Here is a 17,271-nt window from a genome sequence, read left to right as displayed (position 1 = left end):
CAGCACAGAGACCCTTCCTTTCAGTTCTGTTCAAATCCTTTTTCTTTTTAGGGCAAATTGTTTTAGAAATATAATCAGTTTAAGACTCATTAAAATACATTTGTAGGCTTATAAAACTTTATCTTCAAAGCATTTGAGAAAGATCTTGTGAAGCTGATAAGGGAGTGTTATCCTCATTTTACAGAGTAGAAAAAAAGTGTTTTTAACAGAAGTGATTTGCTCCAGGCCACAGCAGGAGTCAGTGTTAGCCAGAAATAGAACTTGGGTGTTCCCATTGCATTTGTTAAGACCACACCTTTTTGAGGCTGATCATATTTAATGTTAGGGAGGATTGAGTCTTCCCACCCATTATTAGGAAATTAATAATTATCTCTCCATAATGAATAACCCTCTAAGTTAATAGGAAATTAATAGCGGTAAGATCAGTGAGTTTAAATTACTGAACCAACTTGTGCTTCCAGAAGGCTGGAAGAGTTAAGGCAGATGAATTTTGAAATACATAACTTTTATAGATAAATACTAGATAATTTCCTCTTGCATAGGTCACTTCAGTGTGATGACAAGGAGGGTTCAGTTGTTACTAAAATTATAAATCAAATGATAATTGTTGATTGCTTCTTTGTCTATTTATACAGTAACCCTTGGAATGTTGAGTGATTATTGCAAAGTCTGCTTTGCTTCAGAATTTGCTTTACTAATTGGGGGCAGGAGAAACTTCCAGATATGAAAACTGCATATTCATTTCTCTCACTTTTTTAATGTTGCTGTAAAGTACAATATCTGTATTTACTATTCATACCAGTATTTAACTGGTAAAGACTTCTTGTATACCCAGCTTAGAATTCTGAATAGAGCTCAATATAAGGCATTTCAGTAAATCTTAATTAAAGGCACATAAACACGACTTCTTCCCTCCCTTCTTTTCACAGTAGATTTCCACTGATGGGTACAGCTTGCCAGTAATTCTATTCTTACTCTAGACCCTGGCATGAAAATATGTGGTCCTAACTCATTTTTTTGAACTTGTGTTCCACATTTTGATTTAGAGGCTTCAAAATCAGGGGAATAAATTTGGCTTCTTACCTGCTCTCCCCAGATTTCCCTTCTGCTTTTATTACTGGTTATTCTCTGGTTAGGGCAGATTGCTTTGATACTTAATAAAGTTCAAATTTTTTTTTTATAATGGTTGTGAATTTAAAAGCAAAGGCACAAACTGATGCAGACCCTGTTCTTTTTTCCAAGTTGGCATAACCTTAGTCCACTCTGCTTTCCTAATTTAGTAACATGGATAAAAATATGCACGACGGGACAGGTTTGGTACGCCAGGCACCCATCCAGGAGCGTGGTGTTTTTAAGTAAATGGACTTGTGGGGATTTGAGGAAAACACAGATTAGGTTACATGAGCTTTGCACTCTGGAAGTATGTGACTATTTAAAGGAGCATGGCCTCCTAAATAAAAATGTGTTAATTATTATAATAATATGTTGTTTTCTGTGAAGGAATTAATGCCTAATTATTAAAAACAAGGTTTTCTTTGCACAGATCTGTAAATTATATGATCTGTTTAATAATTCAATTCTAGCTTCAGTTTGCTGTATAAAACCAGGGGTCAGCATACTAAGCTTTACATTACCTCTTAGGTTCATCAACAACTAATTACTTTTTTTCCTAAATCAATGCAAAACTTATCCACACTTGCCTGTTACTGTGTTGTGTTTTTCACATCGGGATTAGTAAGGCTTTGGTAATTATGCTGCATTAATCCAGAACTACAGTAAAAATACCTGATAGTATCTCTAAGTCATTCCTTAGATTTCTAGGCGGAAAAGATTAAATGTTTTGGTTTTGTATAAACTCCAGTACAGCCCTATCCAGGCAGACTGTAAGGACTGAATTTTTTTATTATGAAAAATTTCCCCTATGAAATTACAGCCGGGAGGAGTCAGGAACAAAATGGCAGCGTGGATGGGAAATGATTTGTGTTGGACTTTGAGACTGCCTAGAGGTGACCAAGGCACAGGGCAGTGTATTGTACAAGTGGTATTCCTTATGGATTAACTTCCATGCACGTCCAAGCACAGTGGTACCTATTTAATTAAAGGATGTTGGTTGCTTGAGATTTTATAACAGTCTGCCTTGCTCAAACATTTGGTTTGGGTTAAAATCTCAGGAGGACTACTAGTACTTTTGAGTGCTTGAAATTTATGGGGAGGGAAGTGAAGACAGAGAATAAAAGAATTCCCCTAAATTCCTGGAAATTTTCGTTGACTGAAGTTGTTCCTGTATACCCTCACCTGTATAGAATGTCAGAATGAGTCATCTGTGCATAGAGCTGCTCACTGTTCTCTCTTTGTCTGCTTGCCCCTTCTTAGTGTTATTTTCTTTTCCACTTCCCCCCTGTTGAGGGGCTTTTAAAAGCCTCTTTGTTACTATCATACAACATTTTTCAGTGTACCATGGAAGGTTCATAATGTCACTGGATGCTGGTAACAAAAATAGTATAAACATAGTCAGAAAAATTCCAGACCTATATTTTATGGTTAAAAATGTTTTTCCAATATAGGCTTTTGTTCCAACACTTCTTCCAGATGGGCTTCTACTGGGTGCACTGGAACTGAAATATTTCCTGTAGCTGTAGCAGAAATGACGTTAAGAAACAAAAAATCCAACAAAAGTATCTCTTTCAACAATGGCCTGCGGTATTCCTGGTATTCCTCATTCTGGTGATGCACAGCAGGTCCTCAGAAATGCATGTGCTGAGTGTGTATGTGCTGTAATTCAGTAATCTAAAAACTAATGGGAACCAGTTGGAGGAAGCCATCAGCGTCTCTCATTGTAACATTTAAATTATGGATTCAAATATTTCTTTGTGTACCAGGCTTATTGGACTAGAAAATTCCATCTTAATATTTGCTATTCTAATTTAGAGCAATCACTGGAAAAAGTATTTAGAAATTAGGCTCGTTTAGTGAGCATGGGCTTAGTTAAAAAAAGAAATTGTGATATGGTTCAGTGTGTTATATTTTCAAGTATCTGCAATTTTATGAAACAGATTTTAACTTCTATGGTCATTCTGTATCAGAGGAAAAGATCAGGCACAAACCGAATCTGGCACTGAGGCTTCATGTCAGTAACTGGAAGCCTAAAATCCTATTGTAGCACAAGGTAATGACCAAGTGTTTTGAGTTTTCTAATATTAGCTCTACTATATTTAAAGGTCACTCAAAATTGTAACATAACTTTATTGATTTTGATTTTTTTCTTCTTTCTTGCATATTTTAGCAAGATTATAATCATTTTGGCTCAATCACACTTGTTTTTGGCCTCTAGCTTTGGTGATGCTTTAACTTGAAAAAAAACCTGTGCCTGATGGAGTTTTGACTGTATTTAAACATGAGCAGTATGCTGATGTAATTACTGAGTTCATTAATAGATCCAGGAGTGTCTGGGAGCTGGATGCTGTACAGCAGTGTCTCAGACATCTTTGTTTTGTTGGACTTCCTTTGTTTGATCTGGGCAGACTGACCTGTAAATGTTCCTTTTTTATGTGGCAGTTCTTCCTGGCTGCCAGATTGTAGTGACAGTTATGGTGGCATCACCTGTCTGGACAGAGACATCTCAGAATGACACCACCTGAGTTCTGCTCACTAATTGCTTTGTTAATAGATTGTTGAACAAACCTGATTGTAGAGGGTAACACTGTGTCTGTGTGAGTTTGTGAGTTTATTGTCTGCCATATGAGGCTGCCTGTGACTTGCTGGTGCCCAATTTTTTTATTTTCAATTCTGATTTTATTCTCAATTCCAAATCTCAGATCCCCATGTTTTTCATTTTGAAACTGGATTCTGAGAATGGGCCAATGCTGCCATTTGTTCCCTTCTGTTCCATGTGAGATCCTAGTGAAATGTTTCCATGCACCAAACTCAACAGAATTATCCCCTCCAGCCCCTCCCTGTTCCTTCCCTCCTTTGAAGAGGAGCTCCTAAGAAACCTGATGAGGTGTAGGTGAAACAAGGATGGAGCAAGGAAGAGCCAAACTAATTATTGCCGGTGGTGCTCCCAAGCCTGTTGAGCTTCTGCCTTAGCAGTGCTCCTGAAAATCAGAATCCTTGCAGGGGCCTGTCTGTTGCTGAGCTCTGGGCCATGGGCTTTCCCCATAGCTGTTCCCCTCGAGGGCTCTCAGATAGGAGATAAAGGGCTTGGAGCTGCTTCTAATGGGGGTACTTGGATGATTCTTGCATTCCTGAGAGGATGGGAGCAGATTTAACTGGATTCTCTATTGTTCAGAGATTTGGTGCTGCCTCTCAAATCCTGGCTTGTTCTTCTACTCGGCAGTCCTTGATTTCTCAAGTGACTATAAGCCTCATTTCTCCAGGGGTTTTCCACTTGTTTGTGGGGGTAGACAGGAATTTTGAAGATGTTGAGAGTGCTTTAAGTAATCCTGACAACCATTCATCTGAAGCTCAAAACTCTGTGAAGATGTTGGAGGTCTTAATATGACTGTAGAAATGTGGTAGTTATGTTGCATGTTCTTATGCCTTTTTATTAAATAAGAAGTCTTAAGCACAACTCATTTCAACACAGTTCATTAAACATAAAATTGCATAACATTTTTCTAGTAAACTCAATTTGAGATTTCTCAGTGAATTGTTAAAATACAGTTGTTTTTTTTAAAAGGGAAAGACTTGCATGTCCAAGTAACTTCCAGACTTTGCTTTTAAAAGCTAGTTACATGGTATATGCAAAGCAATAAGTTGAAAGAAATTTAAGATTAAATATTGATTTTAATACTAGAGTGAGAAACAGTCTTGAGATGACAATAAAATGAGTAATAGGGTGATGTGGAAATACTGCTAGACAGACAGATAGTTGATACAGTAATATACCAAGTTGTCATTCAAACACCTGACAGAAGAAATGACAACCTGAAGTTTTAAGGGTACATGGGAACAGAGCCTTGATGGAATTCCTCTCCTCTCCACTTCTGCTATGGATAGAGCTGCCATTTAGGAACTGATGGCTTTGGAAAGAAAGTCTCCTGACCTTTGAATGTCCCCCCAATGTCATGCTGAGCCAGGGGCCACGAGACAAAAGTGGGAAGTTTATACTGCAATATATAACTTTGGAGAAAACTAAGTTGTCATTGCTGCTTTGATCAGTGATAGAATATACTTTGATAAAACTCAGATAAAGGGCTTCAGGCTGTAGCATCAAAACAATGTGTTGTGTTCCTTTTAGTTTGAAAAATGTATTTCTACAGTCTGTTTTTAAAAAGTGGAATGTGCTCATGAGAACTAATTAGACCTGGCACACAGACCTAAATAATGAAGGTCAAACAGAATTATTTGTTTTTTACATTTTGATTGTTTGAAAACTTGGGTTTGAAATTTATGGGGAGGACTCATTGTGACACAGTTATATACAGCAGAAAAAAATCAGTCTGGAAGTGACTACAGTTGTGTTTGAGTTCAGTCATTATTCCATCTGTGGTGTTTGTTTCATGTGAGTTTATTGTCTGCAGAGCAGATGAGAGGAAGAAGTAGAGGGTCTTTGGTTGCTTTTGGTCAATCTTACTCCTGTGGAGTTGAATCTAAAATGTGGGAAAACGGACTACTAGGAATTTCCTTTTTCAGGGATGTAATTCTGTGTGTTCTTGCTTGGAGTTTGAAGGTGTTAGTTACATAAATGCATCTAGAAATCCATAAAGACTATAAAACCTAACATTTCTAGTTGTTTTAATTTTATGGGTTATCAGAGTGGGCTCTAAAGCTTAATAGATCATTACTCTGTTCATAGCTCTGGCAAATTCCCCTCCACCCCCAAAATTCTTGGTGGCATCTCTGATAATCTTGGTAAATGAGAAAGTGATGGCTCATTGCTTGTCTGGCTGCTTTGCTGTGCAACTGTCATCAGGACTGGTGAAAATTCATGTAATCACTGTTGTGCTTATTATGATAAAATGTATTAAGGTATTGTCGGGGGGGTTAGTTTGCTTTTGTGCTTTAGAAAAAGCCCTACCTAACCAAAAAAGGAATCTTTAGGATCTTTTACCTTTATTCTTACATAAGAAAAAAATCTTCATCAAAAGAAAATTCATGTAAGTTACTGTAACTTTTTTTTAAGGTGTCATTCCTTTTGAAACTTCTTCCCTCAACATGCTGAACCCTCTACTGAGAGCACAGCAAAGCCTCTTTGGAATTTGATACCAGGTTTTTTCCATGTTAGGGCTGGCAGCAGTCAGGTTCTGTGCAGCACCCCCGGCGGGTTCTCCTCATTGCACAATGCGTGTGTCAGCCTGTCTCCATCGGGAGAGGAGCAGGATGGGACTCCTAGTGTTTTCCCTTTGACTGCTCTTACAGAAACCACTTGTTACTGAGGACATGCTCTGAGAAATGAACCTCAACTCAAGTAATCGTATAGTGCGTAATCCCGGACCTGCTTCCAAAAAGTTGGTTTGTAACTCATCTGTCATCAGTGAATTCTTCTGCTGATGATCTGATTGTAAAGATAAGCCTTTACTGATTGCCTGGCTCAAACACATGTGAGATATATGAACATCTCACTTCTGCAACTTCAAAACAGATGCTCTTTAAAATACTTGTAAAAGTCTTTGGGTTAGAGCTGTTACCCAAAAGTAAAACTGAACTTCAGGGGAGTTTTAAGGGCGTCTCTCGTAAACGTTTGCCAATAGCTGTTCACACGGGTGAAGACAGATGTGTATTGATAAGACTGAGACCAAACCTCAGAGGTGGAAATGTATTTTGAGAAAGATGTTTCCAATACAGATGGTGTTGGGCTTTTTGTAGTACGAGAACTTCTTTAATGTCAACAATCTGTTTAGTGGTGTTTAGTCAGGCCTTCAGAGAACCTCAGCTTTGAACGGATACTAAACTGCTGGTGTTTCTTCTCTGAAATTTTTCATCAGTTTGTAAATGTGTGAAAAAAGAAATGGTGGTAATGGCTTTGCAGTTTCCAGCTTTACCTCAGAAAGGCCTTAGTGATTTCAGTGTGCTGGACTGACAAGGAGCTCTAATTTCTTTTTGCTGCAGTGACTTGTTTTGGGAGGGTCCTAAGACAAGTTCAAGTAATCTGTACAAGCAAAATCAGCTTTTCAGGGGGATTATGTCCATGACTGCTACCTTTACTGACATTGTTTTAAAGTAAATTTATCTGCTAATTCTGAATCAACTAATATGCTAGTAATTTTTCATGTAATACCTCTTACTAAACCTCTTATTAATTTGCAATTTGTGAGATTTTTTTTATTTTGGTTGCACTAAATTAACATTTGTGACAGGAAAAAAAAATAGTTCTTGAAGGTTATTTTTTTATAGTTTCTAGGGCTGGGTGTTAACTTTTAACTTACTTAAACTTAAATTCTAAAGTCTTTATAAATAAAGTTATCTATGAATGTACTTTTGTCTCTTGGGTTCCCTTGTGGTTTTTTTCCTTTCTTTCCCCTAAGCTCTCCCTAACGTCTGTACAGTGATTAGCAGTATTAACAGGTAGTTGATTTTACTTGTGCATTAAGCAAATGCAATTTACTAGGATAGAGTGCTCAGGGAAGCTTGGAGAACAAAGTCATTCAGTCTTTGAAAGGGAATAAACACAACTGTTAATGCTGTGCAATAAAAGAATTTTATAATGTATCAATTTCCATGCTGACCTTATTGACCAAGTATAATTCAGTTTTCTGCATACCACTGTGAGAGAGTTAAAGTATTCCATGTTATTGACATCTTTGTTTTTACTCAGCTGCTCTATTAAATGAATTGAGGCAAAATAGAATGCATCATTTACTGACACTAAATCTAAATGGAAAAAGCCTGTAAAGAGAATGTGTAGAACTCGAGGTAGCTTGTGAGATTAACCTTCCCATGGTTCATATCACACACAGAGTTTGATACCTGTATTTCGGTTAACTTAATGTTATTGTTGGGGTATTTAAAATAAAGATCTGTTTTCCTTAGTATTGTCCAAATCTGCATTAAAATGCCATTCTAGATGGAAGGCTTTGATGCCAAGCAAGTGCAAGTGTACTCTAGTTGGTCATTATTTAACATTTAAGATCTTTATGAACTAAGACTATTTACTTGTGTAGGTAAAGCAATGCAATTCAGAACTACTTGAGTGGGGGGTTTGGAGTATAATTACCAAGCCTTGTCTACTTTGTGCTGATTTGAAACACTAAACAGCAGAAACTATCATTGATTAAGACAAGGCTTGCAGTTGCTCTCAGCATTTATGAAATCGGGACAATGCTAGTGTTGCTTGAAGTCAAATGTCTTCTTTCTTTACTGATAATCTTAGTTTAAAACTGTTAGTAGTTGGTCCATACCATTTTTCAAGTAGTAACCATGTCACTGTAGCAGTTCCTGCCTCCCCTTCTCTGCTGGTGAATTCTCCAGGCCGAGTTCAGCAGAGACAGCTGGGACAATGAGGAGGAGCAAGAGAATCTCCTGGTGCTGCTGCTAGAAAAGGACATCTGGATCTATAGTTTTCATCTATTATAGTGGGAATATTTCCTGCAAGGTTTAGCCAGTCCCTCCCCAGTAATTACTGTTGCAATTTGTAGTAACTGCCAGTGGCCTGGGAGAACTCTTATTTTTGTAGGACTTGAATTAAGTGAGTCCCATCCAGTAGCATTCATTTAAAAAACAAATAATGGTGACTCCACTGCTGTAAATGTGGCTCCAAGCTGAAGATCTCGCTTTGATTCTTCTCCTTATCGCACACAAATTTGTAGCTGCATATTTTTGTTATGAAGGCCAAATTTGACCCTCACGGAAGGGTGTTGTGTGGTGTCTTCCAGTAGTACAATGAGTGAGCTATAACTTGCTGTTTTACAACAGTAATTTCCACTGAAAGATGAAAATTGAACCTGGACCTATTGCTTTTGTTATGTATTTAGTGGAGAGGAAGAAAAAAAGCCCCTAACTAACCTCAAGAAGAAGAAAGATATGTCTGTTGTGAGTTGGTTGGAAACAGTTGATAGCAACAGTCACAACAGATTGGTCTTTGTGTGGATTATTTAGACACCAGTGCTGTAATGGGTTAGAAGCCACTCATCTGTGTTTGTCAGAGAGACCTCTCTGTTGTGCTGATCTCTGGTTGTTCTTTGGAAGAAGAAAGGAAAAAGCTGTCCTAGAATTTACAGCCAGGACTAGCCCTGTCTCTGTGGCTTCCTGAGCTGTCCTTAATCTCTCTTTAGGATGCTCCTTTTGTTTGCCTTGGTTTCAGTACTGGTTTGTTGTATTTAAGGAGCCATTTTCAGCTGTCTGGCACTGTGAGTTTAAATCATCAGCTCTGTATTTTATGCACAAAGTTTTTCTGGAAGGCTTTCTTCCCCGCCCCCCCCCCCCCCCTTCCATGTATTGATATTAGTGCACAGTGAATGGTGGACAATGTGCAGCAGTAAAGATAGTCAGACATAAACAAAACAAGAGAAATATAACAGGTCTCATGCTTTATTCATGTCACTTTTGTTTATGTTCATACCACCCAGGAAAAGGAAAACAGCTGCTTCTCAATGGAAAGACAACAGCAAAAAAACCTCTTTAAGTAAGAGGCTTTTTTTGTAGAGTGTTAGCAGAATTTTTCATGCAATATATTTGATACCATTCTGACTCTTTGTACTTAATTTTGGCTGTTGTATTCAAAATTTGAGATATCATTTAATAAAACCATAGAATAATAATAATACATTAATTTCACATCTCTAACTTGTTTGTGTAGCAACAGTACCTTGCTGTGGGGCAGTGAAATAGGCAGAGCACACTAGAGCAAAATGAAAGGGTAGGTTGTCTTCTGAAAAAACAAACCAACCAAACAAACAAAAAACCCCAAACCAAGAAAACAGCAAACCTGATCATTTCATGGCCTTGAGTTACCTTTGTGCATAAACAATTTTTTCCTCTCTCTGTTCCTCTTGCCCTTCCTCCCACCTTTTCCACTTTTCTCGTGTATGATAATTTCTGGTATTTTTATCATCTGGTTTATTCTAACTGTTCTCATTGAAACCATCAAATTGTGGACAGAAATGTAATTCCAGACCTGCACTGAGAGGAAATACAGACTAATAACCACTGTGGATATGTGCTCTGTGTGTGTGCTGAGGGAAGCACGGAGTGCTGGGCCCATGGCATTCAGACAGCTGCCAGTTGTGTTAACTGAAGTTTAATTGTGGTTATAAGATGGGGAACCATTGACCTTTAGAAGAATTTGACTTAATGAGACCCTCATACCTGATGTCTATTTTCAGCCATTTTTAACTGACCTAAAATTACTGTTTAGCAAGGTTGGACTTTATGGAGCCACTTTTCTCACCTTTGCTTGTGAATGATGGCACAAAATAAACGAGGATTGGTACTAAGTTTGCATGTGACATTTAGCAAGGTTGAGGCAAAAGAGATTCTATTTTGGTATGTTCAGTAGAAGTATGTATTTTTCACTTGGTTTTGGGCTTTGTCTACTTCTTAAGTGTCTTGGAGAAGAGTCAATGTAGTTTATGGCTGAAGTAGGTGAAACCAAGAATTGGGAACAGCTTTGAGGGGTGTTACATGACTGTGTTGATTCACAAGGACTATTATGCCCCAGAAAAATCCTTTCCCCTGTCCTGTGCAGCCAGGATATTTGTGTGAAATGAAGCCATAAGTATTGCTTTGAAATTAATAGACTGAAGTTTGATCAGCTGTGATAGAGGCTTTCTTCTTCCATAGGATTCTTGTGGGTTTGAATTCATTCAGCACCTTATTTAAAAGGGAGTTATTCATAAAACAGTTGCTGTAATATCACAAGATCTCTTCAAGTACCTCTTTTTTTCCCCTCCCTGTAAAAAACTAAACAAATGTTTCCCATCTATTTCCAAATATATGGGAAGAATATAAGGAAAATCATCTTCAGGTCTATTAGACTTGAGAAACAGAACACTTTCCAAGCTCTCTCACCGCCAATACAGAAAAAGAGCTGCGTGCAGCTGTGTCAAAATGTAAATGGGATTCAATTTGCCTGTCCCTTTCATTGTCTTTAAATCTATTTCAGTTATCATTAAACTTCCTTGTTTGAAGATGGCACAGGTCTACCTTAAGTGTCAATTTGTGCTACAAAATTTAATTTTTATAGGCTATGAAGTGTGAGCTGCATGGTAGGACAGTAAATGAAATGTAATATACGATAGGCTATTTAATTTGTTTTAACCATCTTAAAGTCTATTTAAGTCCTCCTGAGACATTCCAGAGCAGATCTAAAGGAGATCTTCTCCATCAAGCTCTCGGCAATTTAAACCCATACTTCCTGTCTGTTTTCAATTGGTAATAGTATCCACTTAAATTTATGGCATGTATAGACTTTTTTTTCTAGTGGGACAGGTAGTAAGTTCTGTTATGTGTGGAAGATGTCAAACGCTTTTCCTCACTGATGCCTGGTTTTACAAGTCTAATAAGGAAATGCATCTTATGCTTAGGTCCATAGAAGTTGATAAAAACTTTATTTCAAGGGTGAAGTAGGGTAGCCCCTCTCAGCACCTTTTGTTCCTTTTCTGGAGGAACCACCATTCATTTTAGAGCCTTGGATAGGGAGGGAAGGCTGAGCTTACATTCCTGGGCTCTGGGAGCTCACAATCACAGCAAGACTCACAGGGCTCAGTTTTGTAGCTGTTCATAAGACATTGTCCCTCTGGTACCAGAGGCTGGAAAACACCACTCCATGGGAAACAGCAGGAATTTGTTAGTCCTGAGCTGAAACCTTGGAACAAAGAGGATCCATCACCTCCTGTTAGAGCTCTTGGGTGACAGAGTGTTAAAGGATTGTATGATAATAGCAAGACCAGCATTACTGCCTACAATACAAAGGAATATTAACAAACTTCCCTTCTAAGAAAATGCTGGCTGTACATAGAAATTGCCCTGTTGCCCTTTGGGAGGGAACAAGTATAGCCCAGTCCCCCTCCTCCTTCACTGTTTCAATCAGAGCCCTGACTAGCAGCACCTTCTTAGCATGATTTTTGGTTCTTTTCTATTATGATTTTCTGTTCTTTTTCTTTCCATTTCTATCCCTTAAGTCTAGAAGTTCTTGCTTTTCCTCTGGTATGACAATTTGGTTTTCTACCACATTACTACTACTTTAAATACTTGGGTTGACAGCAACCCAAAACCCAGTATTATTTTTTACCCAGGTGCAAAATGGGAAGTCTAAACAAAGTAGACCCTTGAGGAACACCACCGCTAGTAATATTTTCTCCATCCCAGTAATTTGCTGTGAGGTGTGATCCTCAGGTGTTATCATTAACCAAGACATTTCATCAAAGAAAGATAAACCAGTATGACATGATTTACATTTGAGAGGATCTGGGCTGCATTTCCATTCTGCTTTCTATTTATGTTCCAGTCACTGGTTACTCTTGGGTGCTCTTTCCCCTTAGAACAGGTGTTATGAGATGCTGAGGAGCACTGAGCTCACATTAACAGGGCTTTTTTGAACACAGGTTTTACATTTCTTCTCCAACCCTAGGCTGCTATCCCAGAAAATGTCCTATTCATTGAGAATCCTCGTGCCTGAATCTGCAATTTTGATATATAACCCTTTTTTTTTTTTTTTTTTTTTTTTTTTCGGTATTCTGGGATGGAAATTTTTTTAAGCAGCCTCATTTCATTTAGTAATGGATGTGGTAATTTGCAGTGCTTTGTCCTTGTTCCCATGAGGTATTCTGTCTCTGTCCTCATACACAGCATTATTCTTACAGGAAAAAATGATGCAAAAAGCTAATTTAATATTTGGTTTGTCCTCCTAATTTCTACTCCTTGTTGATGTCAGTTCTTCATTTCTTGCTCTTAATTTCTTGTTGAGAAACCATTTGTTTGTCTATGCGTTCTCATTTTCCTGGCCTCCTGGCAGTTTGCATTTAACCTCTGCAGCCTGACCTCTAAGTGCCAGCTCTCTTTGCTGATCAGTCCCTTTTTCCATTCCTTGTAGGTTCTCTACTTTCCCTTAATATCCTGCTTTGAGGTGCATTCTCATGCAGGTAGGTCTGTAGCCCTTTCCTGTCCTTAACTTTACTGGGATGTAAGGACTCAGATTTAAAGTAAACCCTTCCCTCCCATGCACTCAAATCCAACTGTGTATGTGTTTCATTTATCTTTGGATGAAATTTTGGTTTATTGCCCGTCAGGGAAAGGTGGGATTACTCTTGAAACGTTAAGAAAAACTGTTGGTTATTTTTGGGTCATGCAGCTGGTGAGGCCTGTACCCCCAGAAAGATTAAGGAAGTTTGAATTGCCTTTGGCAATTATTCTGTGTTGTATAGGCTGCTTATTTCCAGATGGGTTTTTTTTGTTTCCTTCACTTGGGGAATTAATTTTAAAAACTGGCATTTAAACCATCTGAATCAGAATTAGATTTTTTTTTTCTTGATGTAGCATTATGTTGATACAAACACCCATTTTGTTATAAGGTAAATAATTTTGTACATTCCCTGAAATCCTTTCCAGGTTTCACTTATTTTAAGAAAAATATTAAAGTCATGTTAATGTTTCTTTTTTCATTGTGTTGTGGGACAGATCTATTGGCACCTTTTTGTTGAAAACTCCAACACACAAGAAGACAGTTCACTTTTCCATTTCTCCAACTAGTTGGGAGAGTTCTTACAACAGATGCAAAGGCTGCCTTTTGGAGCTGAGTGATCCCTTCTGAATCTGCATGTGATCAGGGGAGAAAAGGATAAAATTAATTCCCCAAGGCTGGCAGCTTTGGAACACAGCCTGTGTGGGTCTGTGTGGATCTGTGGCACTGCACGGCCCCGCAGAGGCTGGAGGAGGGCGCTGGATGCGGAGCCTGCGCTGAATTTCCGTGGGGTCAGGGAGTGTTGGATTCCCAGTCTGTCAGCCCCTCGTGCGTACTGCGAGCACATTGGGAGCAGATGGGATTGCCCAGCTCCGTGTGCCGGCAGCAATCCCCGCAGATGGACACGCATGAAACGCCCGAGTCCACGACCAGCACGGCAATGTCACGTTTGGGCTCTCTCTGTCTCCACAAATCTGTGTCCTCCTGTGCTGGGGGGTAGCAGAGCTACTGAGGAGTTTGAGTTTTTTCTGGCTTCTGATATCAGAATGGGGCTCAGTGCTCTGCTGCGTTGATTTTGATAGTGTTAGTCCTAGAGCTAATATAAATTTTAAATTAGACTTTTATGAATTTCATTTAAATGTAATTGGAACTCCTCAATGTGGTCTAATGGTGGTGTATAATGCTTGTCTCTTTATTACCCTTGGGGGTGCTGGGGGAATCTCTGGAAGTCCCACAGTCAGCTCTTTTTGTTTGGGAATAGTCCTTTTCTGGATCTGCTGTAAATTTCCAAAGTTCACCTCTGGCACATCCTAGTGCTTGATTAGCTGACAGCAAGAGACAGATTTGCAAGTCTTTCACTGTGTTTGTTAGACAAGGCTTCCTGCAGTACTTCTACTGCAAGACTTTAAAAGCAAGAATAATAGTATTTAGTAACTAAAAGCTTGAAAAACTTATTAATGGACTGTTTATATTTGTGTTATTCCTCTTAATTGTTTCCCTTTGCTTTAATGAGATGAAAACCAATTTAGTGTCATTAGTAAGTGTCTGAGCATGTTCTTCAAACTGAGCTTTGAGCCCTATGGTGGGGAGTCTGGGGATTAGAGCTTTTATATAAAGGTTATATCCTTACTATGATGGCACTTTGTTGTTTGGCTTAGTCTTAAACTTCATTGTGGGTCGGTGGGTGTTTGTGCAACATGTGGCACTAGATGTTGAAAGTGGATGTTTACATCTGGTATGCATTGGGAGATTAAGGTAGAGAGGATGAAGTTTTGGGTATGTGTTTTTTGGATGAAGGATAAAGTGAGAATACTTTTATTTCCTCTTAGATTTGAAACATATCATTCTAGCAATGCCTTTGAAACTCTGCCAGCTTTGCCAACCGTAACATTTATGGGATTTTGGACCTAAACTGAACTAGAGAACTGTTTTTAGTGGCAGAGAAAAAGGTTAGTGCATGAAAATAGCTGGGCCTATTATTGACTGCATGTGGTCAGTGGTTTGGCTGAATGTAGGTGGCTCTTTTCCTGTCACTGTTTTCAAGCATATGGCTTTGTGATGAATATAAAACTCTTTCGAAATGAGATCTGCTGCAGTTCTTTTTGCACAGTAGTCTTGTGCTATTTGGTAGTGATTATTTTGCTTTTGTCATTTATTTTCAATCCTGTAACAAAAAAAACCCTTTTCAAGTAAAGCTTAATCCTGTTGACATCAAAGCTAAGAGGTTTGAAGAATGTGATCATCTGTGTATAGCAGCTGCTTCTGTCAGTAATATTTCTAAAAGGATGCATAAAGGATGTTGTTGAGTCTTTATTGTAGTTGATGCTGGGATTGTTTGCAGTGGGCAGAAACTCCCTCTAAATGTGCACATGCATTTTGTTTAATGATTACTTGTGTGAAAATCTCTAATACTGAATTACAACTTCCCTTTCTTTGCTTTTCATGTTTCCAGTCTTGAAAGTAACATTTACAGCAGTTTCTCCAAAGGTGAACTTTTTTCCCATTGTGTAGAAGACAGCTTGGGTTAACCCAGTGTTTTGTTTCCTTCTTTGTGTGTAGTATGCAAGGTGCAACCTCAGAGCTCGGGGAACAGTGAATTTTCTAGTTCCTGGTGCAGAGAGCTTAAGGCCACAACAGGTTCTGTTTAACTTTAACTTAAACAGTGTTACCCTATTTATATCTCTGTAAAAAATCTGGGTGATAGAGCTGTAAATTGTACAGATTGTGGATTGTGTAGATTGTCTGGTGTTTTCAGTGTAGAAAATTCTAGTGAATCTTGTTTTAGCAGCTCTCAGATGTAAGAGCTGGTTTCATTCAGCTGAGAGCAAAGTACATTTGGGTGTGCAAGATGCTGAGAACTGCAGCAAGTTTTAGGGGCACCAAGCACTTCATGGGTTGGTTCCATTGCTGTGAAGTATTTAAAAACAAAGCAAAACTGTTCCCTGTGTTTGGGGGAAATGTTATAGTTTCCTCCTGTTTGAGGGAAATAATATATAGAATTATCCAGTTTTTAGAACAACTGTAAAAGAGTAAACTAAATAAACCTGCAGAGCTGCTTAACATGTTTTGAATGTACTTGTCAGTCAGTCCTGCATCCTCTTTCACAGGCCAGACACAAGGAAAAACTGTTGCACAAGTGAGGCTGCTTATGTGATCATGTCTTACACACTTCCAAGAATTTCATTTGTTACCGACCTTAAAAATTATACAATACTATTTGAAACACAAAATCTACTTTTAAATTCTTGGAATAAAAAAAAAACCAAACTTGTAGATACTGTAACTATTGCTACTGTAGATTAGAACTTAGTGAAATATCTTTCTGGAATATAACAATATCACTTACAATTTATTAAGAAATTTAATTTCTAATTTAAACTAGCCCTTCTGAACTGTATCATGAAGACAGAGCTCTTTTTCCCAAGCATGCTGGGTGAAAGACTGTCAAGCAAGAAGTGCTATGCATGTGTTTGTAACTCTTGTTGCAAGAGAATCTTAAGTAATCACTCACTCCATCCTCAATATTTAAAAAAAAAAAAAAAAATCATTTGAATTTTCCTGCGTTTGGGGTTGTACAAAACACCCTCAATATCAGCAAGCTTTGTAATGTGTTTTTGTTTGCATTTTGGTTTGGGTTTTTGTTTTTTTTTTCTCCTCATTCTGACTTGTGACTAGGTAAATGCTTGATATTCTGACAGTAGTAATTGTCACAATTCAGGAATGCTCTATGAAAGATCTCATACTTGAACATACTGATAAAGGTTCCTAACTGGTACTGATAATCTCCATCACCTCCATATTCCAAATCTTTCTGATACAGGAGGATGATTATCAGTTCTCAGCATGGACTGACAGAACAGTGTCTTGCAGAAAAGCAGCACCACTGATGAACTTTGATTTTAATTTATGTGAGGGGTTTTTTTGTGATGGTTTTTGTGCATGTAGTTATAACTCTCCTTGCCTGTTGTGCAGAGGTTGGAGACCTGCGGGAGCTGCGGACTCTGGACATCTCCACGAACCGCCTGATGACGTTACCCGAGAGGCTGCACATGTGCCTTTCGCTGCAGTACCTGACTGCAGACAGGAACCACCTGTGGTCTGTGCCCCGCCACCTGTGCCAGCTGCCCAGCCTCAACGAGCTCTCCATGGCTGGCAACCGCCTGGCATTCCTGCCCCTCGGTGAGTCCCCGCCTGGGGGGGGGTCAGACACAGCA

The 17,271-nt window shown here is 38.6% G+C and overlaps 1 protein-coding gene across 8 annotated transcripts in view; it reads left to right on the top strand.

The window, feature by feature from the left end:
* Positions 1–17,271, top strand: part of LRRC28 (leucine rich repeat containing 28) — a 55,214-nt gene that overhangs the window by 14,792 nt on the left and 23,151 nt on the right. For 7 of the 8 annotated variants that reach the window (XR_015275962.1, XR_015275964.1, XR_015275963.1 and 4 more), the window contains one exon: positions 17,030–17,236. Coding sequence is in view for 3 of the 8 variants with exons in the window: in XM_086849587.1 (XP_086705713.1) it covers positions 17,030–17,236 (207 nt within the window). In the remaining 5 variants the exon portion in view is untranslated. Of the gene's footprint in view, positions 1–12,970; positions 13,020–17,029; positions 17,237–17,271 lie in introns of those variants that run through there. The other variant, XM_023933855.2, reaches the window with a different exon arrangement.

This window comes from Cyanistes caeruleus, chromosome 13, assembly GCF_971803275.1.
Source record: "Cyanistes caeruleus chromosome 13, bCyaCae1.hap1.1, whole genome shotgun sequence".
In the NCBI taxonomy this organism is placed as follows: Eukaryota; Metazoa; Chordata; class Aves; order Passeriformes; family Paridae; genus Cyanistes; species Cyanistes caeruleus.
The sequence above is the reverse complement of the archived record's forward strand: the minus strand, read 5'-3'. Positions and strand labels throughout refer to the sequence as shown.